At 51.6% G+C, this 26,086-nt stretch overlaps 2 protein-coding genes and 1 long non-coding RNA gene across 5 annotated transcripts in view; 2 read left to right on the plus strand and 1 right to left on the minus strand.

Annotated features, from left to right (window-relative positions):
* Positions 1 to 21,691, plus strand: part of SCLY (selenocysteine lyase) — a 44,953-nt gene extending 23,262 nt beyond the window's left edge. For 2 of the 3 annotated variants that reach the window (XM_064383395.1, XM_012473471.3), the window contains 8 exons: positions 334 to 461; positions 672 to 836; positions 1,811 to 1,917; positions 12,371 to 12,407; positions 15,026 to 15,109; positions 15,561 to 15,663; positions 18,144 to 18,219; positions 19,558 to 21,691. In XM_064383395.1, coding sequence (XP_064239465.1) covers positions 334 to 461; positions 672 to 836; positions 1,811 to 1,917; positions 12,371 to 12,407; positions 15,026 to 15,109; positions 15,561 to 15,663; positions 18,144 to 18,219; positions 19,558 to 19,711 — 854 coding nt within the window. In that variant the 3' untranslated portion in view covers positions 19,712 to 21,691. The other variant, XM_064383396.1, reaches the window with a different exon arrangement.
* On the minus strand, positions 8,785 to 12,142 carry LOC135277385 (uncharacterized). Its single transcript, XR_010344990.1, has 3 exons — positions 11,972 to 12,142; positions 10,925 to 11,046; positions 8,785 to 9,216 (listed from the first exon to the last, which is right to left on the minus strand). It is a non-coding gene; the product is annotated as an uncharacterized LOC135277385 (long non-coding RNA).
* A 991-nt stretch (positions 21,692 to 22,682) lies between the features above and the next one.
* ESPNL (espin like) overlaps positions 22,683 to 26,086 on the plus strand; it is a 31,681-nt gene continuing 28,277 nt past the window's right edge. The window contains exons 1-2 of the mRNA XM_012473474.3: positions 22,683 to 22,976; positions 24,178 to 24,368. Of these exons, the coding sequence (XP_012328897.2) occupies positions 22,683 to 22,976; positions 24,178 to 24,368 (485 nt within the window). The remainder of the gene's footprint in view (positions 22,977 to 24,177; positions 24,369 to 26,086) is intronic.

Here is a 26,086-nt window from a genome sequence, read left to right on the forward strand (position 1 = left end):
GCCGAGCGCTTGGCAGCGAGGTGCAGTGCGCTGGGACACTCCCCTACGGCAAGAGCCTGTGTCCCTGTTGCCACTTCCCCTTTGGTCCCCATAGAAGCAGAAAGGCATGTAGGTTCCACCACACAGATTCACTGCAGCCGCGTTAGACGCGTTCACACTGAAACACCCAACAGCGATGATGGGCGGCTTATATTCTTCTTTATCGTCTTCTGAACTTGGACAGGAATTGGCTTTGATAGTTGCGGAAAACAGTTTTGTTAAGCTCTGTTGGAACGAAGTTTCGAGAGGAATCCATTTGTGCAGCTCACTTCGGCACTTGTGTTTGTTTCCCAGCTGTCACCTTTGTCCCGGTGTCCAAGGCGAGCGGGCAGGTAGAGGTGGACGACATCCTTGCAGCCGTCCGCCCGACCACACGCCTCGTGAGCATCATGCTGGCCAACAATGAGACCGGCGTCATCATGGTGAGTCGGCCTCTGTTTCCCTTTAAGGAGAGCTCATGGGGAAGAACAGGGGCTTCGAATCTCGTGGTGTTTCAGGTTTCCCAGCTCTGGCCTCTGCCATTTCTCTGTTCAGTTTGATAACATTTGGCCTGTGCTCCCTACTTCTGATTTCTGTCATTCAGTTTTCATCAAATCGGAGCAACATACTCAACTGTTTCCTTTCCCCGTCAGCCCATCCCTGAAATCAGCCAGCACATTAAAGCCCTGAACCGGGAACGGGCAGCAGCCGGGCTGCCTCCCATCCTTGTGCACACGGATGCCGCACAGGCCTTGGGGAAGCGGCGCGTGGATGTGGAGCACCTGGGCGTGGACTTCCTTACAATCGTGGGGCACAAGGTACGTCTGCAGAGGCTTCTTCCCTCTGGGTAGAGCCTGCTGTGCAGGTGGCTATTCAGTCCTCGGTTTCGTAAGCCTCGCTGCCCACTGTCAGCCAGACCCTGGGGGCACTATGAGGAGCAACACGGGATCCCTGTCCTCAGGAGCTTTAAGAGGGGAGCCCCACATGGCCAGCATGCCAGGACGAATGCCATGACAGGGATGATGGGGCAGGGTGGGGGTGGTAGGCGAAGCCAGGGGAGGAGACATTGAGGTCTGCAGGGAGAGTAAGGCAGAGGGTCTGGCCAGGCAGCAGGTGTCTGCAGAGGGTGTGGGGCGGAAGGTGTGGGTTCAGGAAATGGTTGTTTTCTCCACCTCAGTTCAGATACGGGTCCTCAGCAAAAGCTCAGCAACCATCTTAAGGTGGGGCGTGGGGAGAACAGTTAACAGTAAAGACCCTTCGGAAAAGTTTGCACATCTTCTGGCCGCTGACCAGGGCCTGAAATATTTTTAGTACTCAATTTTGAAGCACAGTCCTCAGCTGGTTTCCAAAGGCGTGTCTATGCTGGCCTGACAGTGTGGCACTTGAGTTTCGCATCGTGTCAGTTGGAAGCATGGAATCATTTGCAGGAAAAGCCCTGGGCAGGCGCTGGCTCCAGCCCCTCTCTATGTGTGCATTCTCTTTTTCTTTTACCTGTGATTCTTATGATTTGAGATCCTTTTACAAGTCCTGTCACATGATGTGCGGGGAGCTCTGCCTGCCGCAGAGCTGGGAACGAGTCAGCACCTGCGCTGCCTCCTAGGCTGGGGTTCCACGCTGCCCCTTAAGGCTTTTCTGACTGTGTCAAAAGGGGTGGCACGTAGAGGCGCCACAAGGAAGCAGCAGGACTGTGCGTTGCAGAGTATATCTCCTGTGTGCCCTAAGCACTTAGCATGCATACAGAGTAGGTCGTCGGAAAGTTCTGGTTGAATAAATGGCCAACTTTTCCTTCCAGTTTTATGGTCCCAGGATTGGCGCACTTTATGTACGAGGACTTGGTGAATGTACCCTTCTCTGCCCTATGCTGTTCGGAGGTGGACAAGAGCAGAATTTCAGGCCAGGGTAAGGCAGAAAGTTAGTCTCTGACCTACTGGCCGTGTCACCTGTCTGTAGAGCAGTGACATTGTAAAGAGCCGTGGCACCGTTGCTTTGTCTCGTGGGGCTCTGTAGCAGGGTCCGTGCTGCTGCTTTGTCACCTGTCTGTAGAGCAGTGACATTGTAAAGAGCCGTGGCACCGTTGCTTTGTCTCGTGGGGCTCTGTAGCAGGGTCCGTGCTGCTGCTTTGTCACCTGTCTGTAGAGCAGTGACATTGTAAAGAGCCGTGGCACCGTTGCTTTGTCTCGTGGGGCTCTGTAGCAGGGTCCGTGCTGCTGCTTTGTCACCTGTCTGTAGAGCAGTGACATTGTAAAGAGCCGTGGCACCGTTGCTTTGTCTCGTGGGGCTCTGTAGCAGGGTCCATGCTGCTGCTTTGTCACCTGTCTGTAGAGCAGTGACATTGTAAAGAGCCATGGCACCGTTGCTTTGTCTCGTGGGGCTCTGTAGCAGGGTCCATGCTGCTGCTTTGTCACCTGTCTGTAGAGCAGTGACATTGTAAAGAGCCGTGGCACCGTTGCTTTGTCTCGTGGGGCTCTGTAGCAGGGTCCGTGCTGCTGCTTTGTCACAACTGGCTCCACTGACTGATTTTACGCTTAGGGCTCATGGGACCAGCAGTCTCTCTGGGAATGATTGAAAGCAATGAAGGAAATCTCCGTTTCTTTTAACTGCTTCAAAGCATCCAATTCCCCTTGTAATTTTGGCCCAGCCCACTGGAGAGAGAACGGTCGGACCCTTCATACCCGAGGCTGCTGCTGTTTTAACTTCGGGGATCAGCAGGGCCACACGGAAGCACCCTGGTCTTCTTTCTGATAGCTTCTGTGTCCCCTCTGTGTACAGTGACATGTTAACTGGGAAATTACTTGTTGCCTCCACTACACTTTTTGTTAGAAACTTCTTATCAAGAGAGAAACAGGAGCAGCATGGGGATGAGTTCCCTGGGTTTTCCTTTTGCTTTGTGTAGCCCACACAGTGCCGAGGAAGCTGGCAAACCTGAAATGCCAGGAAGGGCAGACACAAAAATGCCCAACCAAAGCCTGTCCTTTCTAGCCAGCGGACCAGGAAAGGAGCGGCCTAGCAAGACAGCAGACCTTTAGACAACAGCTGCTTTACTCCAGCCAGGCGCTACAGAGTAGTTGTGCTGCCGCGCCTATTGACGCTGGCAAAGAGTCAGCGGGAAACCCAGACTTCCACCAGTACAGGCTGTCACCAGGCACTCCACACCCTCGCTGGCTGTGTCAGGTAGGCCAGGTAGAGAACCAGGACTTCCACCCCCACCAGCCAGTAATGAGACACCCCCACCATGGTGTCAGCAGAGACCATATAGGGATCTTGGACCCACACATGTCAGTCACAAGGAACATCCTCCCGTTGGGTGTCAGCACCAGCCAAGTAAGAAATCTAGACGTCGGCCGGGCGCAGTGGCTCATGCCTGTAATCTCAGCACTTTGGGAGCCGAGACGGGCGGATTGCTTGAGGTCAGGAGTTTGAGACCATCCTGGCCAACATGGTGAAACCTTGTCTCTACTAAAAATATAAAAATTAGCCAGGTGTGGCGGCGCATACCTGTCGTCCCAGCTACTCGGGAGGCTGACGGAGGAAAATTGCTTGAACCCGGGAGGCAGAGGCTGCAGTGAGCCGAGATGGCACCACTGCACTCCAACCTGGTGACAGAGCAAGACTGTCTCAAAAAATAAAAAGAAACCTAGGCTTCTACTTCACTTGGCAGGAATGAGTGGCATACTCCTCCTGCCAGCACAGTGTCAGAAAAAGCCGGCAAAACCAGAAAGCTCGAATAAGATCTAGACTTTCATAACGTAAGGAAAAAATGTCCAGGTTTCAAGTGAAAATCATTCATCCTAACAAGAGCTAGAAAGATCTCAAATTGAATGAAAAATAATAATAATATATGCCTGCACTGAGATGATGATATTAAAATGATGTAACAAATATTTCACAGCAGACACAGTAGAAATGCTTCAGTGAGAAATTGTGAACACACTTGAAACAAGTAAAACAAAGTGTCAGCAAAGAGAAAGACAGTGTGAAAGAGGAACCAAATGGAGATTGGACATTCATTGTAGCACTAACAACTGCAGTAGCCAAAATGGAAAGCCCAGTGGATGGGCTTAACAGAAGAAGAGGGAGGACAGGGAAAGAAATCTATGCGCTGAAAGACAGAACAGTAGAAGTCCAGACCACAGAGAACTAGAATGGGGTTTAAACTAGAGCTTCAGGGACCAATGAGATGATAACACATGATATAACATTCATTTCACTGAAATCCCTGGAAGAGAGAAGGTAACAGGCTGCAAAAGTCCTTGAAGAAATAATGACTAAAAAATTTCCTGAATTTGGCTGGATGTGGTGGCTCACACCTGTAATCCCAGCACTTTGGGAGGCTGAGGTGGGCGGATCACGAGGTCAGGAGTTCGAGACCAGCCTGACCAACATGGTGAAACCCTGTCTCTACTAAAAATACAAAAATTAGCTGGGCGTAGTGGCGCTTGCCTGTAATCCTAGCTACTTGGGTGGCTGAGACAGGAAAATCGCTTGAACCTGAGAGTCGGAAGTGGCAGTGAGCCAAGATCGCACCACTGCACTCCAGCCTGGGCCACAGAGCAAGACTCACACCAAAAAAAAAAAAAAAAAAAAGAAAGAAATTACTGAATTTGGCAAGACACATAAACATACAGAATCAAGAAACTGAGCAAACCCCAAATAGGATAAACCCATAGAAATCCCTGCCAAAGACACATGATTAGACTTCTAAAAATGAGATAAAATTCTTGAAAGCAGTCAGAGAAAGATGACACTTGACCAGTAAGGGAAAAAGAATTTGAATGACAGTGAATTTCTTAGCAGACACCAGAAAGACTAGAATAAAGGGACACAATATTTTTCAAGTACTCAAAGAAAAGTGTCAAGCCAGAATCCTGTACCCAGTGAATGTATCTTTCAGGAATGAAGAAGTAATCAAATCATTCTCAGGTGAAGGAAAACTTAAGGATTTGTCACCAAATACAATAGGCTTTCCTCCTCCTCTAGAGTTTTCTGAATTATGTGTGATAGCATAAGCAAAAATCATAGCAACATCTGATGTGGCTCAAAATGTACATAAAGGAAATATTTGAGATAATTGGGCGAGTCATGGTGGCACGCGCCTGTAATCCCAGCTACTTAGGAGGCTGAGGCAGGAGAATCACTTGAACCCAGGAGGCAGAAGTTGTAGTGAGCCGAGATGGCACACTGCACTCTAGCCTGGGTGACGGAGTGAGACTCCATCTCAAAACAAAAAGATAATTATATAAAGGCAAAGGTAAAGGAACATAAAAGGGGATGAGGTCTGTGCTTCACTGGAACTGGCAAAATTACAACACAGGCTGGCACAGTGGCTCACACCTATAATCCCAGTGCTTTGGGAGACCAGGGCAGGAGGATTGCTGGAGGTCAGGAGTTCAGGACCAGCCTGGGCAACATAGCAAGATCTCATCTCTAAAAAAATTTTTTTAATTAGCTGGGCATGGCAGTGCATGCCTGTAGTCCCAGCTACTCAGGAGGCTGAGGGGGAAGGATCACTTGAGCCCAGGAGTTCGAGGTTGCAGTGAGCTGTGAGCATGCCACTGCACTCCAGCCTGGGCAACAGAGCAACACCTTGTCTCTTTTTTAAAAAGATAACATTAACTGGGTGCGGTGGCTCACATTTCTAATCCCAGCACTTTGGGAGGCCAAGGCAAGTGGATTGCTTGAGGCCAGGAGTTCAAGACCAGTCTGAGCAACATGGTGAAATCCTGTCTACAAACAATAAAAAAAATTAGCTGGGTGTGGTGGTCTCAGCTATGTGGGAGGCTGAGATACATAGTAGGATTGCTTGAGCCCAGGACAGACCTCTAGCAAGACTGACCAAAAAAACAGAGAAGCTGTAACATCAGGAATGAAACAAGGAGTATCGCTCCAGGCCCTGCAACCATCAAAAGGATCATAAGGGAATGCTACAAATAGCTCTACACATACGAAGTTGACAAACTTAGACTACCACAACTCCCTTGAAATAAAAGATCATTTGAATAACTAACCAATAGGAAATAGCTTTAAAACTCCCTAAAGAGAAGTCTTCAGGCCCAACGGCTTCACTAGAGAATTCTGCCAAATAATTCTTTGTTTAAAGAAGAATTAACATTTCTACACAGTTTCTTACAGAAAATAAAGAGGAAGGACAACTTCCCAGTTCATTTTAAGAAACTAGTGTTATCCTGATACTAAAACCAGATAAAGACAGTACAAAAAAAACTTCTGCAGACCAACATCCTCATGAATTTCCTGTTTTTTTTCTTTATTTTTGCCCCCACTCACCCCCCCATCCTCATGAATTTCGATGCAAAAAATGTTTAACAAAATGTTTACAAATAGAATTCAGCAATACATAAAAAGAAGTAGACACAGCTGGGTGTGGTGGCTCATGTCTGTAATCTCAACCCTTTGGGAGGCTGAGCCAGGGGGATCGGGATTACATGAGCCCAGGAGTTCAAGAGCAGGCTGAGCAACATAGTGTCTCGAGACCCCTCTACAAAAAATTTAAAAATTGGCCAAGCATGGTGGCAGCTATTTGAGAGGCTGAGATAGGAGGATTGCTTGATTCCAGAAGGTCGAGGCTGCCGTGAGCTATGATCATACTACTGCACTCCAGTCTGGGTGACAAAGTGAGACTCTTGTCTCAAAAAAAAAAAAAAAAAAGAATGATACACTGTGACCAAGTGGCATTTTTTCCACAGGTGCAAGACTGGTTGAATATTCAAAATGCAGTCTAGAGTCAGGCATGGCGGCTCACACCTGTATTCCCAGAACTTTGGGAGACCAAAGCGGGCAGATCACTTGAAGTCAGGAGTTCAAGCCCAGCCTGGCCAACATGGTGAAACCTTGTCTCTACTAAAAATACAAAAATTAGCCTGGTATGGTGGTGAGTGCCTGTAATCCCAGCTATTTGGAAGGCAGAGGCACAAGAATCACTTGAACCTGGGAAACAGAGATGAGAACCTGGGAAGCAGTGAGCTGAGATGTCTCAAAAAAGAAAAAAATGCAATCAAGGCATGCAATCGAGACAGGGTATTGTAGCTCATGCCTGTAATCCCCCAGTACTTTGGGATGCCAAAGCGAGAGGCTCACTTGAGGCCAGGAGTTCAAGGCCAGCCTAGGTAAACTGTAAGGCCATCTCTACAAAAATAAAAAAATTTGATCAATGGGCTGGGCTTGGTAGCTTATGCCTGTAATTCCAGAACTTTGAGAGGCTGAGGCAGCGGATCACCTGGGGTTGGGAATTCGAGACCAGCCTGACCAACAGGAAGAAACCCTGTCTCTACTAAAAATACAAAATTAGCCAGGCGTGTGATCCCAGCTACTTGGAGGGCTGAGGCAGGAGAACCTGGGAGGCAGAGGTTGTGGTGAGCCAAGATCGTGCCACTGCACTCCAGCCTGGGCAACAAGAGCAAAACTCCACCTAAAAAAAAAAAAAAAAAATTAAATCAATGTAATCCACCATATTAACAAGCTAATGAATAAAGAAGATAACATGATCATATTTGATGCAGCAGAAGCCTTTGACAAAATTCAACCGTTCATGTTAAACAACTCCGAATCATAGGATTCGTGGGGAACTTTCTCAACTTGAACATCTGCATAAAACCTACAGCTAACATCATACTCAGTGGCGAAAGCTTGAATGTTTTACTCCTGTGGTTGGGAGAACAAAGCAGGATGTCCAGTGTTACCACGCTTGTCCAACATAATGCCGGAAGTTCCAGGCAGTGCAGCAAGGCAAGAAAAGGAAGCAAAAGGCACACAGATCAGAATGGAAGAGGTGAAAATTGTTGCTAATCAGATCACATGACTATCTATAAATATCCCAAGGAATGGACGAGAAAACTCCTAGAACTAATAAGTGAGTATAGCAAGGTTGCAGTACACAAAATAAACATACAAAAATCTGTCTTATTTTTACATAATGGTAATGAACAGGTGGACAGTAATGTTAAAAATATACCATTTACACCGAAACACAATTACTCAGATATAAACTAACAAAATATAAGGGACTTATATGCTGAAAATAATATAATGTGGATGAGAGAAATCAAAGAAGATTTAAGCAGAGACACATACTATGTTCATGGATTGGAAGATTCTACATTCCAAAGATGTCAGTTCTCTCCAAATTGATATACAACTTCTATCAAAATCCCAGCACATAGATCAATGGAGGAGAATAGACCCAACCAGAAATAGGCCCATATGAGTTACAGGTGCGCAGGAGATGCAAATCAATTCAGCAGGTGAAAGTTAGGCTTTCAGCAGATGGTGCCAAGGCAGTTAGACATCCAGAAGCAAAAAAATGAAGCTTGACCCAAGTATTACACAAAGCTTGTCCAACCTGCCGCCTGAGGGCTGCATGCGGCCCACGACAGCTTTGAATATGGCCCAACACAAATTCATGAACTTTCTTAAAACGTTGTGGGTTTTTTTGTTTGTTTTTGGTGATACTTTTTTTAAGCTCATCAGCTATCATTAGTGTATTTTATATGTGGCCCCAGACAATTCTTCCAGTGTGGCCTAGGGAAGCCAAATGATTAGACACCCCTGTCTTACACCTTAGAAAGTTTTAACTCAAAATAGATTATGAAATTCAATGTAAAACATAAAGCAATAAAACCATTTAAAAATAGGAGAAAATCTTCAAGTTCTAGGACTAGGCAGAGAGTTCTTAGAGGTGACACCAAAAGCATCCATAAAAGGAAAAATTGATAAATTAGACTTCATCAGAATTTAAAGCTTTTGCTTTGGGAAAGACCATATTAAGAAGATGAGAAGATAAGCTACATACTAGGAAAAAATATTTTCAAATGACGTGACAACGGAATAGTATCCAGAATATATCAAGAACTCACGATCCAAGATGGCTCATCACTAGCAGCTCGGGCTCGTAGTTCCCAGTGAAAGCCCAGAGAACGAGAGGACGCCACACTTTCAGACGAATATTTGTTGCTCACGGACCAGGAGATTCCCAGCAGAGGAGCCCCATGTGTTGCCAGGGCAACTCTTGTGGCCGGCGCGGCGATTTAGCTGGCGCCTTAGCGTGCCAGTTTTTGGTGCAGAGTCCGAAGATTCCTGGGCAGAAAAGCACCATCAATCTTAACACCGCTATTTTGGCCGGCGCAGTGGATTGCTCAGACTTCGGCACTGGGAATCAACAAGTTGGACGTCTGCTCAGAGACCTAGCTAGAAAGTCGGTAATTACAAAGACAACAGATGGATAAATATATAATGAAGGGAAGAAATCAGCGTAAAAAGGCAGAGAATACTCAAAATCAGAATGCCTCTCCCTCCACAAGGGATCGCAATTCCTCATCAGTAACGGAACAAGGCTTAATAGATTACGAGTGTGTTCCAATAACAGAAGCAGGTTTCAAAACGTGGGTGATAAGAAACTTCTGTGAATTAAAAGAACTTGTTCTGACCCAATGCAAAGAAACTAAGAACCTTGAAAAAAGGTTTGATGAAATGTTAACGAGAATGGACAATTTAAAGAGGAATATAAGTGAATTGATGGAGCTGAAAAACACAACACGAGAACTTTGCGAAGCATGCACAAGTTTAAACAGTCGAATTGATCAAGTAGAAGAAAGGATATCAGAAGTCGAGAACCAGCTCAGTGAAATGAAACGAGAAGACAAGATTGGAGAAAAAAGGATGAAAAGGAATGAGCAAAGTCTCCAGGAAATATGGGACTATGTGAAAAGACCTAATTTACGTTTGATAGGTGTACCTGAATGTGATGAAGAGAATGAATCCAAGTTGGAAAATACTCTTCAGGATATCATTCAGGAAAACTTTCCCAACCTGGCAAGGCAGGGTAGTAGTCAACTCCAGGTAATACAGAGAACACCACAAAGATATTCTTCAAGAAGACCAACCCCAAGGCACATAATTGCCAGATTTATTAGGGTTGAAATGAAGGAGAAGATACTAAGGGCAGCCAGGTTACCCATAAAGGGAAACCTATCAGACTTACAGCAGATCTCTCAGCAGAAACCCTATAAGCCAGAAAAGAGTGGGGACCAATATTTAGCATCCTTAAAGAAAAGAATTTTCAACCCAGAATTTCCTGTCCAGCCAAACTAAGCTTTATAATCGATGGAAAAATTAAATCCTTTGCGAACAAACAAGTACTTAGAGAGTTCACCACCACCAGGCCTGCTTTACAAGAGCTTCTGAAAGAAGCACTATACATATAAAGGAACAACCAATATCAGCCTTTCCAAAAATATATCAAAAAGAAAAGAACATTAACACAACGAAAAATTTACACTAACTAATAGGCAAAAAAGCCAGCTAGCATCAAATGCCAGTATTAAAGTTATATATCTTTTAATCGGATAAAAAGCCAAAACCTATCAGTATGCTGCATCCAGACCCATCTCACATGCAACGATACACAAAGTCTCAAAGAGAAGGAGGAAGATTTATCAACCAATCAGAGAGTAAAAATAAACAAATAAATAAAAAGCAGGAGATGCAATTCTTGTCTCTGATAAAGTAGACTTTAAAGCAACGAAGAGCAAAAGAGGCAAAGAAGGACATCACATAATGGCAAAAGGATCAATGTAACAAGAAGAGCTAACGATTTTATAGATCAACCAGACAGAAAATTAACAAGGACATCCAGGACTTGAACTCAGACCCGGAACAAGTAAACTTAATAAACATTTACAGAACTCTCCACTTCAAATACACAAAACATACATTACCACCTCACACCTATTCCAAAAGTGACTACATAATTGGAAGTAAATCACTCCTCAGTAATCGCATAGCATTTCATAGGTTTAAATGAAATATTGGTTGGCTGCTCGTTTGTTATTTTCTTCCCTTATTCCTTCCTGTTTACATCAAGTATAATTATTGGTATAAAAGAGGTTTTCAATACCCATTACTAAACTGCATTCTAGCCTGGGCAAGAAAGCAATACTCCCATTCTCTCTCCCTCTTTCTCTTCCTTTTTCCTCCTCTTCTTTCTTCTTTTTCTTTATTCTTTCTCTTTATTTCTTTCTTTAAAAAAAAAAAAAGAAATAAGAATGATAAATTGGGAGACTGATTTTCAGATTTAAATGATTGTGAACTTACATATAACTGCATTAAAAAAAAAAGACAAAGGAACTAAAAGAAAAAAGAAGAACTCACAAAACTCAACAGCAAAAATAATATAAAAAATTCAATCAGAAAATAGGCGAAAAAATCGAAACAGACGCTTCACCAAAGAGGAGACCCAGGTAACAAGCATAGGAAAAGATGTTCAACAGCACTAGTTATTGGGGAAATGCAATTTAAAACCACCAGACACAACCTAACAGCACCTATCAGAATGGCTAAAATAAGAATGGAGACACCAGCAAATGCTGGTGAGGGCACAGAGAAAATAACTGCTGGTAAACAAGCAACAGCCAGGTCCAGAGGGTTAAGGAAACTCTGTTCAGCCAAACTTAAGGAACTATTGGACTGGGCGCAGTGGCTCACTCCTGTAATCCCAGCACTTTGTGGGGCCAAGGCAGGCAGATCACGAGGTCAGGAGTTTGAGACCGTCCTGGCCAACATGGTGAAACCCCATCTCTACTAAAAATACAAAAATTATCCTGGCGTGGTGGCACGCGCCTGTAATCCCAGCTACTCGGGAGGCTGAGGTAGGAGAATCGCTTGAACCCAAGAGGTGGAGGTTGCAGTGAGCTGAGATTGCGCCACTGCACTCCAGCCTGGGAACAGAGTGAGACTCCATCTCAAAAAAAAAAAAAAATTCAGAAATTAATTTTTTTTGTTCTTGTTTTTTTTCTGGAAATAGGGTAATAAGTTCTGTTGTTCAGTTTTTAGGTCGGAGTATACAAGGCATTGTCTTTAGGGTCCCTTGCACATCTGTGAGTGCGTGTGCATGTACACACACACACACACACACACACACACACACACACACACACACACACACCCCGCTCTTGTTTGCTGAGGCCTGAATCTTGAAAACGAAGGGTTCTCGCTGTCCTATGTCATCCCTGTTTGGCAGTGAGAACCGAAGAGAGCTGTGCCTTGGGGCCTGCAGGAGGAAGAATGCTTTCTTTAGGAACAGGATCCAGATAGAACTGTCAAAGTGAACACTCGACACATGTCACCCACAGTGGGCCTTGTTGATCTTCACTGGGCCAGGACAAGTGAAAACTCAGCAGGGGAGGTTCCTGGGGCCTGCAGCTGCCATTGAGATAAGCCACAGGGTGCATGCTCAGGAAAGATATAGTGTGAGTGTTTTTATTTCAACGCAATGACTTTCATGTAGGCGGGAGTCCTTCCTGAGACATTTGTTTATTCTTGCTTAATTCCTTGTTTCTTACAGGACAGAGAACACCCCAATGATTGCTGGCCTTGGGAAGGTGAGCCCTGGTGTGACCTTGAGAGGATGAGTTGATTGTTTTGGTGTCAGTTTCCCCAGCAGCTCTAGTAGGAATCCGGGACTTTAGGGAGATCATATTCATGATCTCATAAGCAGACTGACAAGAAAAAGCCTAGAGTCTTATTTATCAGCCTGGAGAGCTGTACTTTTCAGATCTGTGGAGTAGCGGCACTGGCTTAGCATTTACAAGGAAAAGACTCCTTGTCTCTATCTCGTCTGACACGAGAAACAGTGGCACCGTTACAGCAGAGGTGAAGCGTCAGGCCGCAGGTTCACACATTCCCAAAGGTGTCGGCGGCCCCTGTATCATCAACTCTCAGTCCCCAATAGGTCTGTGGGGTGTGAGGCATCATGGCCAGTGCAGCACCTGCTGCCAGCCCTGCACCAGGCCACATCCTGCTTCTGTGACAGTAACCAGGCTCAGGTTTTGCCGTGCGAAGGCAGGGGTCCTGGTTGCATCTCGGCCCGCTCCCTCCCTATGCAGGAGGCTTCTGCTCAAAGCCCACTTTCTTCAAGCAACCCTCCATGAACCACAGCTACACTGGTCCTCCGTCCCCGGCTGTCACTCTCTGTCCCTGACGCAGCTTTGTGTCCCCCATCGGATGTTTCTCTGTAGTGTGTATGATGGATGCCCCACCTCCTGCTTCCCCTTTGAAGGGGCTCATGGCCATGTCTGCCTTAGTATCCCCAGTACAGAAGAAAGGGCTTGGCCCCCTCGAGGCCGGGCCTTGGAAGAGTATGAATGGATTCCCTGTTACTTAAGAGTATTGAAAATTATACTCTTAACAGTGATAACTAAGGCTACATTTACTAGAAGGAAGAGTGTTTTTGTTTGTTTGTTTGTTATGGAGTCCCACTTTGTCACCCAGGCTGGAGTGCAATGGTGCAATCTCGGCTCACTGCAGCCTCCGCCTCCTGGGTTCAGTCAATTCTCCTGCCTCAGCCTCCTGAGTAGCTGGGATTACAGGCACGCGCCACCATGCCCAGCTAATTTTTTGTATTTTTAGTAGAAATGGGGTTTCACCATATTGACCAGGATGGTCTCGATCTCTTGATCTCGTGATCCACGCACCTCGGCCTCCCAAAGTGCTGGGATTGCAGGGGTGAGCCACCGCGCCCGGCCGGAAGAGTGCATTTTAAGTGGAGTCCAGTACCTGCTCGTATTAACCTGAATGAAGTAGTGATGTGGTCCACAGGCTTTGAAATATCCAGGGTTCCAATCCTGGCTCGAAACTTCATTTGTCATGTGCCTTGGGTCAGGTCGCTTAAACTCCCTGAGTCCTGGGTATCCCCCCTGCCAGATGGGAATCATGCAGCAGCGTCCTAACTAGAGCCTCAGCTCACAATGCTCGAAGCCCCCCAGCCCCTGACCTCCGTGCTTCTGGGGTTGCATCTGCACCCGTAACAGCAGAAGTGCCAAGGCTCAGTCTCAGCCCCAGCACCACACCCCCAGTGGTTCTCAGCTTCACCCAGCGCTGAGACCCTGACCCCGCCAGTGCTCTAGATCGCCCCCACCCCCCACCACCCAGCCTGGACTCCATCCTGCACACACCTCCCCTGCATGCTTTCCCCCACCCATTCCTTTCTGCCTTGGTTGTGTGCTGGCAGCCTTCCCTGCACCCTCGTGGATCCGTCTGTCCTATCACTGTGATGCTAGCCTGTGCTCCTGCCTTTGAACTTGACATCTTAGGCAGGCCCTGGCCCATCTCCTGGGAGGCCCCTTCCTCTGAGTTCAAAACATGTCCCAACCTCTCTCCTCTACCCTCTTCCCACCCTGGGCACCTCCCAGTATCCAGGTTCTCAGCTCTGAAGTCCAGGAGATGCCCTCAGTCCTTCACTGTCATCATCCCCTGCCTCTCATGCCACACCAGTTCTGTCTGGACTCCAAAATACACCCAGGACCTGCCTCATGTCTGTTTTCATGGCCACCAACCCTAGACCAAGGGCCCTGGATGCTGCCATGCCTCCTGGGGGCCTGCTGCTGTCACTGCCCACATGGCCGCAGGATGGCCATTCCACAGACCGGTCAGACCATCGCACCTCCCTCAGAGCTTCACTGCATCTGCCCCACGGCCAGGCCTGCAGGGCTGCCAGTCTCTCCCTGCACCTTCTCCCGCTCCGCACTCTACACCTGCCACACCAGGCCCCTCTGTTCTGGAGACAGAATGGCTGGCTGTCCCCTGCAGAGCCCTTGCTGGGACGTTCCCTGCCCTCGAGCAGCCATCTCTGTCACCAGCCCACCTCGGGCCTATGGGGTCCCTCACAGCGCTGACTGGTGGGTAGGGGTTCACTCCCCTCTTCCCCTGCTTTTGTCTGTCCACCTCTCCAGGACATGGGCTCCTCTGGGGCTGAGATCCCCCTTAGGGCTGCTTTGTTGGGCATTTCAAGTGCCTGGCGCTGTCGGGAGGTGCCTGGTAAAGTCGATTTCTGTGGCACTTCCACACCCTGCAAATGGCAGCACCCAAAAAATGCATTCTGTCTATGACTCAGGAGAATGAGCAGTTTCAGAAGTGTCACCTGTGCTGTTGAAAGCTTTTTTTCACTCCTTTGTTTTGCAAGTAAATGTGCTTCCACTCACTGTCGAGTGTCTGCCCCCAGGCTGCAGAGCTTGTGACCCAGAACTGGGAGGCTTATGAGGCCCACATGAGGGACATCCGGGATTACCTGGAGGAGAGGCTGGAGGTGAGCACAGCGTGGGGTGGGTGCATGGGGCAGGTGCCTGGAGAGAGGGGGCGGGGTGCTGGCAGACCTCAGGGCCTGTGGGGATTGCAGCGGAGCCTGGAGCTCATCAGGATGCAGTGAGGGAAGAATGGCACGAAGTGCATTGGGATGAGAAACCCTGAAAGAGGGACCCTAGGCCGGGGGACGATCTTTTTCAGAGACAAATGATAAAACATGCAGAGGTGGTATTCTTTATGATCTGTGTGGAAGATTCATGTTTCAGAATATTCAGGTTTTCTCCTAATTAACTTTGCCTCCCATAGTCCATGCCCGTAAGTATTCTAGGTAGATGCTGGTTGAAAAGTATTTACCTGCTGAGGTTGTGTTTCTGGAAGAGTCTAAATTTCAAGCAGTTGCTGGTGGGGGAGGGATCTTTGAGGCTCTCACCAACTATTTCACTTATTTTTTTCAGGCTGAATTTGGTCAGAAGAGAATCCATCTGAATAGTCAGTTTCCAGGGACCGAGCGGCTTCCCAACACCTGCAACTTCTCCATCCGGGGACCCCGGCTTCAAGGTGACAGCTCCTCACCCTGGTCTTTCCACAGTGTGAGCACAGCCCCTGCGCTGCCTGGATTCTGGGCCGAGCCAGCGCCTCCCACTCAGCCTGCCTCGGGCGTGGCACAACTTTTGCGGTCCCGGGGCCTCGCTGGGGTTGCTGAGGGCAGGCTCGGGCGGCTGTGCCGTGGTGCACGGGGCTCTGCCGCCAGCCCCTCCTCTCCCTGACGTGGCTGCTTTTGCTGCTGCTGGGATATGGACTGTGGCGCGTTCTTATGTCTGGCATTTGCACCGCCCCAAAAGCTGTCAGGGAAGGAAGGAACATTAACTGAACGTTAGATGTGTGTCTATTCTGTTAGCATTTTTTTTTTTTTGAGACAGTCTTGCTCTGTCGCCAAGTGCCAGGCTAGAGTGTAGTGGTATGATCTCAGCTCACTGCAACCTCTGTCTGCCTGGTGCAAGCAGTTCTCCTGCCTCAGCCTCCCGAGTAGCTAGGACTACAGGTGCGCGCCACTATGCCCAACTAATTTTTGTATTTTAGTAGGGATGGGGTTTCACTGTGTTTGCCAAGATGATCTCTTGACCTCGTGATCTGCCCGCCTCGGCCTCCCGAAGTGCTGGGATTACAGGTGTGAGCCACCGCGCCTGACCTCTGTTAGCAATTTTTATTAAATATTTCATCAGAGTAGGTGAAAGGGGAGGCGATCAGTTTTAAAAACCGGCAGACGCCGGGCACGGTGGCACACACCTGTAATCCCAGCACTTTGGGAGGAGGCCACGGTGGGTGGATCACTTGTGACCAGTTCGAGACCAGCCTGGACAACACAGTTAAACCCTGTCTCTACCAAAAACTACAGAAAATTAGCCGGGCATGAGGCAGAAGAATTGCTGGAACCCAGAGGTTGCAGTGAGACAAGATTGAGCCGCTACACTCCAGCCTGGGCCGCGCAACAGTGAGGGAGCCTCTGTGGTCACAAACAAAAGTAACTGGCAGAGCGAGGATCAAGTGCAGATCTGGATCGCTTGTGACATTTGCCTCGGCCAGAACAGTTAGGATCACCCCTGTCCCAGATGCGCCTAAGACCTGGTCTTCCCGACACCCTGAGAGTGGAAGTCCAGGTGGTTGACCAGCTGCTTGTCATTTGGGAGGAAGTTATGGTGGCCCGAGAGCACGATGAGCTGCATCTGTAGATGAGTTTTTGGCTTCTTAGAAGATGAAGGTGTTGCTTCCTTCTTCTTCCTGGATCGTGCAGAGAGACCCGGCAGCCGGGTTGGCCCGTGAAGAAGAACCCATGGGCACCCATCATGGCGGCTGCGTTCATGAGAACTCGGCTGAAACGCGTTCTTGTGGGCAAGGAGGCCTGGGTCTCCTTGATCATCTCAGATTCCTCACCATGGAAAGGGGAGTTCTCTGGCAATGTTCCCTTTGTTCTGGGGTCAGACTTTGTATTCAGTGATGACCTGTGTTACTTTAAATGAGACAGATTCTCATTTTATTCTATTTATTTATTTTTTCATTCAGGGTCTCACTCTGTTGCCCAGGCGCGATCACAGCTCACTGTAGCCTTGACCTCCTGGGTTCAAGTGATCCCCCTGCCTCGGCCTCCCTGGTAGCTGGGACTGCAGGTTGCAGGTGTGCACCATCACACCTGGCTAAATTTTTTTTTTTGAGGGGGACTAAGTTTCACTCTGTCACCCAGGCTGGAGTGCAGTGGCTTGATCTCAGCTCACTGCAACCTCTGCCTCTTGGGTTCAAGCGAGTCTCCTGCTTCAGCCTCCCGACACGCTGGCATTACAGGCATGCACCACTACACCTGGCTAATTTTGTATTTTTAGTAGAGATGGGGTTTCTCCATGTTGACCAGGCTGGTCTCCAACTCCAGACCTCAGGTGACCTGTCTGCCTCACCCTCCTAGAGTGCTGGGGTCACAGGCGTGAGCCACTGCACCTGGCCATGGCTAATTTTTTTTTAAAAAATTGTGTAGTGATGGGGTTTCCCTGTGTTGCCCAGGCTGGTCTCAAACTCCTGGGCTTAAGCAATCCTGCCTAAAGTGCTGGGATTACAGGTGTAAGCCACTGTACCTGGCCGAAATTCTCATTTTAATTACATCGGCAGTCATTAATCTCTGTGCTTGTGAAAGAAGAGGGAAATGCCTTCCGACTTGATAGAACTCTGACATGTCTATCTTCCAGAGTGCAGATGTCGATGTGACATTGCCAGGCCTGCAAGCTCGTAAGGAAGGAGCTGATCAGGACTCCTGGTGTCTTTGCAGGCAGTTGATTACAGACACCGTTTTCAGGGCCAGCTTTGTGAGACAGAATAGTGTCTGTGGCCAGGGGAGAAAGGAAAAGGAAGCATTTTCGTTGGCTCCTGCTGTTAGCTCTCTCCCCAGCTTCAGGCAGCGCTTGAATTCCACCAGGTGGCCTGGAGGGAGGGAAGGGAGAGAAGGATGGCCCGGCAGGAGCCGCATTTCAGGGGCATGTGCTCCGTCTCCACAGGACGCATGGTGCTTGCACAGTGCCAAGTGCTGATGGCCAGTGTGGGGGCCGCGTGCCACTCGGACCACGGGGACCAGTAAGTGCTCTTCACAAACCCAGTCCAGGGCACAGCGGTGCTCCGGGCACTGGGTGTGGTGGGCGGGCATCAGGATATGGCCACTGGGCCTCACTCTGGCTGGTGAAGGCCAGCCCTACCTGGACCCTAGTGGGGCAGAGGGAGGGCTTCCTAGAAGAAGTGACCTCCAAGTTGCCATCTGAAGGACTAGGACTTATGAAGGAGAAGGGGGCTTCTCTTGCTCAGTTCTGAAGACGGAGCAGGGCCTGGAGGGGCAGCAGGGCCTGAAGAGGCAGTGTGGCAGGGGCTGGGGAGGACTAGGGTGGGCTGGAGAGGACCGGGGCAGGGATGGCCCGACTGTCAGTGCTCACTGAAACCTCCAGGAAGTGGGACCCCTGAGGGCCATGATGTGAGACTCAAGTGTCAGATTAGCCATCTGCAAGATACAGCAGAGATTCTGGGATAGTGGGGCCCAGCTGAGCAGGTGGCCTGGGCCAGGCAGAGGCCATGGGGTGCCCAAGCAGTGGCCTGCTGGCAGCAGGGGAGAAGCAGTTCTGGGTCTGGCTTGCTAAAAATGTGAGGCCCCTGTGGAAGGTTGAAGTAGACACTGGAGGAATGCTCAGGGCTCTGGGAGAGAGCAGAACTGTGGCCAGCAGCACATGGTCATCAAGGTCAGGGCGGTGGGATTGTGCAGGAGCACCTGGAGTGAGATAGCGGAGGGCCCAGCTCTGGGGAAAAAGGGGCAAGATGGGGCCCTGGGGAGTGTCAGTGCCCTGCGGCAGGAGGGGCAGTGCAGGGCAGGGGAGGCAGGGGCCCGGGTGTGGTGAGGGCAGGGGCCCAGGTGAGATGAGGACAGGCCCCTCAACAGAGCCCACACCTCGAGCCTCGGACAGCCCTGCTTCAGGACGCCCCAACGCGGTTATCTGTTCCGTGGCTAGATACTGGCAGGGTCCCTAGTGTCTGCAAAGCCCCATGCCAGATGCCATGAAGTTACCAAGTGACTCAGGCGGGCCCTGCGGGTGAGGTACTATGTCAGCATGAGTGTTCTCCAAGAACTCAGACCCCTCAAGGACAGGAGCACCCCTGGGCCCCAGTGCTTAGTGCAGGAGAGGCGTTGCCTGGGGGTGCCGAGTGCAAGAGAACTCCACAGGGAGGGCGGGGGTAGGGGAGACTTTGAGCCGGACCTTGATGCGGGTGGCCTTAGGGGTGTCCTTGGTCTGGGTGGTTCAGCAGGAGGGGGTGTCAGGCGGTGAGGCGGGCACCTGGGTGGGCACAGCCCATTGGGGAGTGGCCCAGAGCAGCAGGAGCTGTACCTCTTCCCTGTGCCCTCAGCAGCAGCGCGGTTTCTCCCATCCCCAGGCCATCCCCAGTGCTGCTCAACTCTGGCGTCCCCTTCGATGTGGCCAGGAACGCGCTCCGGCTCAGCGTGGGCCGAAGCAGCACCAGGGCTGAGGTGGACCTCGTCGTGCAGGACCTGAAGCAGGCGGTGGCACAGCTGGAGGACCAGGCCTAGCGCCGGGTGCCCTCCCTGCCTGCTCCTAGGAAGCCCATCACAGGGCACAGGGTTGTCCCTTCAGCTCCCTCCTACGGGCTGTGCCAGGATGACTGTCTGATGCCCCCTTCTGCATTCGGTCCTAGAGCGCCTGCAGGGGAGTGTGCACCCCCCGGCTTCCTTCCCTGGACCCCTGCGGAGCTCACAGGGCCCAGGACACCAGTGCCCGCATGGGACCGCCCACAGCATAGGACCGCCCACTGCATAGGACCGCCCACAGCATAGGACCGCCCACTGCATAGGACCACCCACAGCATAGGACCGCCCACTGCATAGTACTGCCCACTGCAGAACTCACACAGGCCCGTCCTCCAATGGTGATGTGGAAACACTCTTCATTGGGAACGGGGCAAGCCTGTCATGAGTGCCCTTTTCTGGAACGTCGTGTTTTTATCTAGAAGATAGAATCCAAGTATCTATAACCCATTGTCAGCCAAATGCTATCATGAAAATAGGAAATCTGATTGTTTTGCTTTGATCGTGGCCTCCCTCGTGCGCCTTTCCAGAGCAATCACTTCTCAGGCGCTTTCCAGAGGCTGCCTCCACCAGCCCTGCTCCTCTGGCCTTGGCCACAGTGGCCCCAGCTGTAGGGTCAAGCCCTACAGGGTCACGGGGTGTCCCCTGTCACTGTGCTGAGGCGCAGGATCCGAGAAATAGACAGGACAGAGAAGGACAAAGAAAGCGCAGCTGGGCTTGCGGGAGGGGTGCCACGCCACCTATAAGCGGAGACAGGCGAGGCCCCAAACATCCAGAAGCATCTGTTTATTGGGTATAGTTTAGGGGACAGGGTAGTGAGTGAGGTGATCTTAAGGATAATGATAGGGTCAAGACAATTGTGAGCAATGAGCAAGGGGCCCACTCCCATTAGGTCACCGAGGAGGTGGGCGGTGTGCAGTAAGGAGGGGGCGGTGTGCAACATCTCTTATCTATGGACAGGCTACTTCTAAGGATATCTACAGGAGGATGCTTTGAGCCAGCACGGTAACAACAGAGCTGACAAAGTTCACAGCCACCAAGGCACAATTATACCAGAGGGGTTTTAAGCCGTTGGACGCTCGCAGGATTGCCTGCCAGGGGCCAGCTTTCCACAAGAACTGGACACAAGGTACTGGAACTCCTTTTCAGAAGGAGTGACTCTTGCTCCAAGCCTGCCATACAGCGGCTGTCTTTACCATACTGAACGCTGCCACCTAGGCCAGGCTACCATGTAGTGCGTGCCCTTTCAGGCAGAGACACTACCTTTTGGGCCATAAATTATTGTCCTGGTATAATTGTTTTTCTTTTAAATCATGCTCAGCACCGTGTCTGCTCTAGACATTCCTCTGACTATAAAATATAATTGTATATATAAAAAAGGAAATGACTGAGTAGTAAGATATTCTTCAGGCACTAATTGTTCTGACTATAAACTAATAGGATTATATAAAGGAAGTAACTGAGTAATAACACTACAAACTAAGACATTCTTCAGGCACTAACTGTGCCAGGGATCTGCCTAGCTCTCCTTCCTCGGTGCCCAGATCGGGGGGTCACCGACTCCCAGCCTCGGCCAGGCCTGCTCCGCTCAGCGCCCACCACCCCTCGTGCGTCCCCGGCCTGACTCTGTTGCGCCCACTGGCACTCAAGGTTGCGTGCTTCCCCAGCCGCAGTCCCCAGGCCTTGTGGTCATGGACTCAGGGTTCAGCTCCAGCCTCGCTGAGGTGGAGAATCGGGTCATCCCTGACTCAGCTTTTACCTCAGTTTTATTTGCAAAGGATTCTTTTCTCAAATGCTCTGTGGCATTTGGACACACATCCCAAGTTGGTATTTGCATAGGAGTCACTTTCAGTGAAATAACATTTTTAATGTGTGGTTTTATGGTTCTAGAAACTACATGATGATTTTGAGGAAACACTTGCCAGGAACTAAATGAACAAATAAAGGATTTCAGTGCTCGGCTCAGACCACCTGCCATTTCTCCAGGGCGCTGCGCTTGGGGTACTACGGTCCTGACGGAGCCTGTGGTGGTGGGAGGGGCTGCAGCAGCTCCCGGGCCACTGTGGTGTGATGATGACGCCTTAGCCCAGAAACCCAGCTTGAGGTGGCGTCTCCAGGAGCCTCCATAAATGTACAGATGTAATGGGTCCTCTGTCTGCAGCTTCCCACTGCTGTCAGGAAGAGGCTGTGGTGGTCCTAATGTCCCCAAACCAAAGCTACAGATTGTCTAGAACAATCTGGAAAGGGGTTAAATGCACCTGGGCCCCTTGGGCTGCAGCCCGGAGGCTGGGTCAGTGTGGTTGGAGAGGGGGCTGAGGCAGGGGCTGAGACCGCCCGGGTGGCCTGGACATACCCACGTCAGGGTTCTGAGCCCATTGCAGGCCCTGTGGAGCCACCGTGTCCCCAGAGGTTTATGGGAGCCTCCAGAGCAGAGGGCTAGGATCCAGAGGTGGGGTGCTCAGCTCTGTGGGTGTCAACTGGGCCAAACGTAGACCTACTGGGCGCCCTTCAGACACACTGGCAGTGGCTGGGGGTCTCTGCTTCTATGAGGATTGGGGGAACCGTCTCCGAGGCCGCTCAGGACTCCTGTGAGAAGCTTGGTGGCACGTGTCCTCAGCCCTTGCTCTGCAGATGAAGTGGGTTCCAGCCATCTGGACAGGTCCGGGTAGCCTTGGTGCCATCCTCCTTTGCTGGCCATGCCCAGCCCTGGCCTATCCTGGTCCAGGCCTTCCCCTGTGCCCTGCACTCCATCCTCCCAGCTCCAGGCACCTGGCGCGCTCACACTGTGGGAGTGGCTTGGGCAGGTCCCCAAGGCCTGTCCCTCCCATCCTGCCCTGCCGCCTCCCATCTGCCCTGTGGTGGCTATCAGGTAACCAGAGCCGGCAAGCTTCATCCACGTCTGAAACAGGAAGCCCCAGCCTGTGCATGAGTCACCGCCGAGAGCCCAGGCCAGAGGATGGAGGAGCAGCAGGCACTTGCGGCCGCCAAGGACGGGGATGTGGCAGCGCTGGAGCGGCTGCTGGAGGCTGGTGCCCTGGGCCCGGGCATCACTGATGCTCTGGGGGCCGGCCTGGTTCACCACGCCACCCGGGCTGGCCACCTGGACTGCGTCAAGTTTCTGGTGCAGCGGGCCCAGCTGCCTGGCAACCAGCGGGCCCACAACGGCGCCACCCCAGCGCATGATGCCGCCGCCACGGGCAGCCTGGCTGAGCTGTGCTGGCTGGTCCGAGAGGGGGGCTGTGGTCTGCAGGTGAGCGGGGACGGGGCAGCCTGGCCTCCACAAACCTGGCTGGCGTGGAACCAGGGAGGCATGTGGCAAGGAGGCTCAGAGCACTGGCCCCCGGCCTCCGTGACCCTGGCCCTTCGTTTCTCTTGGGGACTCATTCCCTGTCCGACGCCTCCCGAAGCACAAAGCCTTAAGTGCCAAGGCCACCTCCTCAATGTTCTTATCACCTCCTCTGCCAGGAGTGCTTCGTTACCAGTGGGGCGTCTTGCTGAGGTCAGGACACCTGTCTCTCATCAGGCCTGGCCCACGGGGCTGCTCCCCAGAGGGTCTACAAAAGGATCCTTAGAGCAGCACTGTGGGACTTCGGGCTTGCGAGCTGGGAGCCCGGCCCCGGAGGATGGGAGTGGGGGGCCGCTGATGGTGACCGTCTTGTCCAGAGCGTTTCTACTGGGGTCCCCTCCCCTCTCCCTGCCCAGTGCCCTTCGTGCAGGCCAGGGCCTCAGAGCTGTCACTCAACCCTGTGGTGCTCTCAGGAGGACGGTGAGCAGGCCTGACTGGCCTTAGAACGCCGCCCCTAGGTTAGAGTTGGGGTGGGGGCAGCGGGACCTGCTGAGACAAGGGAGTGGAAGTTCCCCCTACCTGGCTCTCCAGAGCACCTGAGGGTCCCGGCCCAGCCTCCTGTTCTGGGCAGCAGGCTGGAGCTGTGCTTCTCTGGGGATCCATTCTGACCACAGGGCCCTTGGAGAAGGCCCAGGTCTGCCGGACCCGTGACACCTGTGATGGGATGCTCCCTGGCCCTGAGGCTCTGTGGCCAGCGGGAGGGCACTGGGACAGGGGACCAGCCAGAGGCAGGTGTCCTGGGAAGCCTTTCTGACCATAAGCAGAGTAGGCGGGGGCTGTGGACGCCTAGCTGAGTGGGAAAGGGCTTTCTTCACACTGGGGACAGGGGCCTAGAAGGGGGCAGGATGGCCAGAGGTAACCTCCCAAGACCTGCCCCTGAGTCCTGGCCCTCCTCTCACTTCAGTCCCATCAGGGAGGGCCTCCCTCCGTGTTGTAGGCAGAGACAGAGGGAAGGAGGAAGGAGCTGGAAGGCCCTTCACTGGGTTGCAGGCAGTGTGAGCCCTCGCCCGGGCCCACCTTGGGCAGCGGCTCTGCCACATGGGCTGCCCAGCAGGGGAGGGTCGGGGCCTGCCCCCCACTTCCTGACCTGCCTGGACCTCGGTAGGACCAAGATGCCTCCGGTGTCTCCCCGCTGCACCTGGCCGCCCGCTTTGGACACCCAGTGCTGGTGGAGTGGCTGCTCCACGAGGGCCACTTGGCCACGCTGGAGACCCGGGAGGGGGCCCTGCCCCTGCACCACGCTGCTGTCAGCGGGGACCTGACCTGCCTGAAGCTCCTGACGGCTGCAAATGGCAGGTGAGGAGCCTAGAGCCCCGCCTGGGGGGCAGCCTGGGGCCAGCTGGCCAAGGGGAGGCTTCACTGAGCCAGGCCGAGAGGACAGGCTGGTGGCCTTTGTGGTGAGTCCTGCAGGCAGGCACACTGTCATGGTGGGGGCGAGCTGGCAGGAGCTGAGGGCAGTGAGGCCTCTACCCACAGGCTGAGCTGTGCCGTGTGCCCGAGGGGACACAGGACAGCGCTTCAGCTTAGAGAATGACTGGGGGTGGTGAGAACACGAAGATGTGGCTGTGATGCCGGGGGCAGCTCCAGCCCCACCTGGGGGCATCTCAGGACCTGAAACAGCTGGGGACGTGGGCAGCAACCTGGGAGGGCACCCTCCCAACACCTGGCAGGAGTGGGGGCAGTCTAGTGGCCTTGGGGACATGGAGGCTGGAGTTGCCTCTGCACTGCCCTGTCCCTGTACTGGGACCCCTCGAGCCGGACGCGGGCCTCATCGTCTCCAGGGCCCTGTGTCCCCTGCTGGAGTTGGTGGATGGGCGATGAGCAAGGACCAGGGTCAGGACAGCTAGTGAGGTAGAGGGCTTCCCTCCCACCTGGACGCCCTCCAGTCCTCACCCTGCACAGAGGTCACCGTTGTCACAGGAACAGGCCCTCTGCCTCCTGCTGTCTTGGCTGAGGGTCCGCCAGGGACCCACCTACCTCTGACCACAGCTCTTCTCTTTTCAAGGGAGCATCTCATTTGCCTGTTGCCGTCCCAGCGGTCCCACTCCCCCACACCCCCTCAGTTCCAGGACAGGCCCTAACAGCTGGCTTGTGAATCGGGTTCTCATTCCCGGGTGTGCCCGTCCTGGGCCGCTTGGCAAAGGCCTTTGAGATTCACTTCTGTGGCTTTTCCCCAGAGCGTCCACACCACTCCCAGACTTGGCTGGCCACAGTGTCTCTCAGACCCACACGGCATTTAGAGACGTCTCCATCATTGAAAACTGGGAGACGGGCTGGGCGCAGTGGCTCATGTCTGTAATCCCAGCATTTTGGGAGGCTGGGCAGGCGAACTGCTTGAGCCCAGGAGTTCAAGACCAGCCTGGACAACATAGTGAGACCCCCAGCTCTACAAAACATTTATTTAAAATTAGCTTGGCATGGTGGTGAGTGCCTGCAGTCCCAGCTACTCAGGAGGCTGAGGCAAGAGGATCACTTGAGTCTGGGAGGCAGAGGTTACAGTGAGCTGAGATTGTGCCACTGCACTCCAGCCTGGGTGACAGAGCAAGACCCTGCCTTAAAAAAAGAAAACCGGGAGACTTCATGTTAATATGTAAGCACACACACACCCCACACGCACACCACGCACACATCACACACCACACACACACACACATCACACACACCACACATACACACACACCACACATACCACACACCACACACACATCACACATCACACATCACACACCACACACATCACACACCCATCACACACACCACATCACACACACACCACACACACATCACACACCCATCACACACACCACACACACACACACCACACTACGCACACCCATCACACATACCACACATCACACACACCACACACCACACACATACCACACCACACACACAACCCACACCACACACACATCCACACCACACACACACCACGCACACCACACCACAAACACCACACATACCACACATCATTCACCCCACACACGCCACACACACACCACACATACACCACA

Source organism: Aotus nancymaae, unplaced genomic scaffold, assembly GCF_030222135.1.
Source record: "Aotus nancymaae isolate 86718 unplaced genomic scaffold, 86718_ANA_hifiasm-v0.15.2.pri h1tg000031l, whole genome shotgun sequence".
NCBI classification, from domain to species: domain Eukaryota; kingdom Metazoa; phylum Chordata; class Mammalia; order Primates; family Aotidae; genus Aotus; species Aotus nancymaae.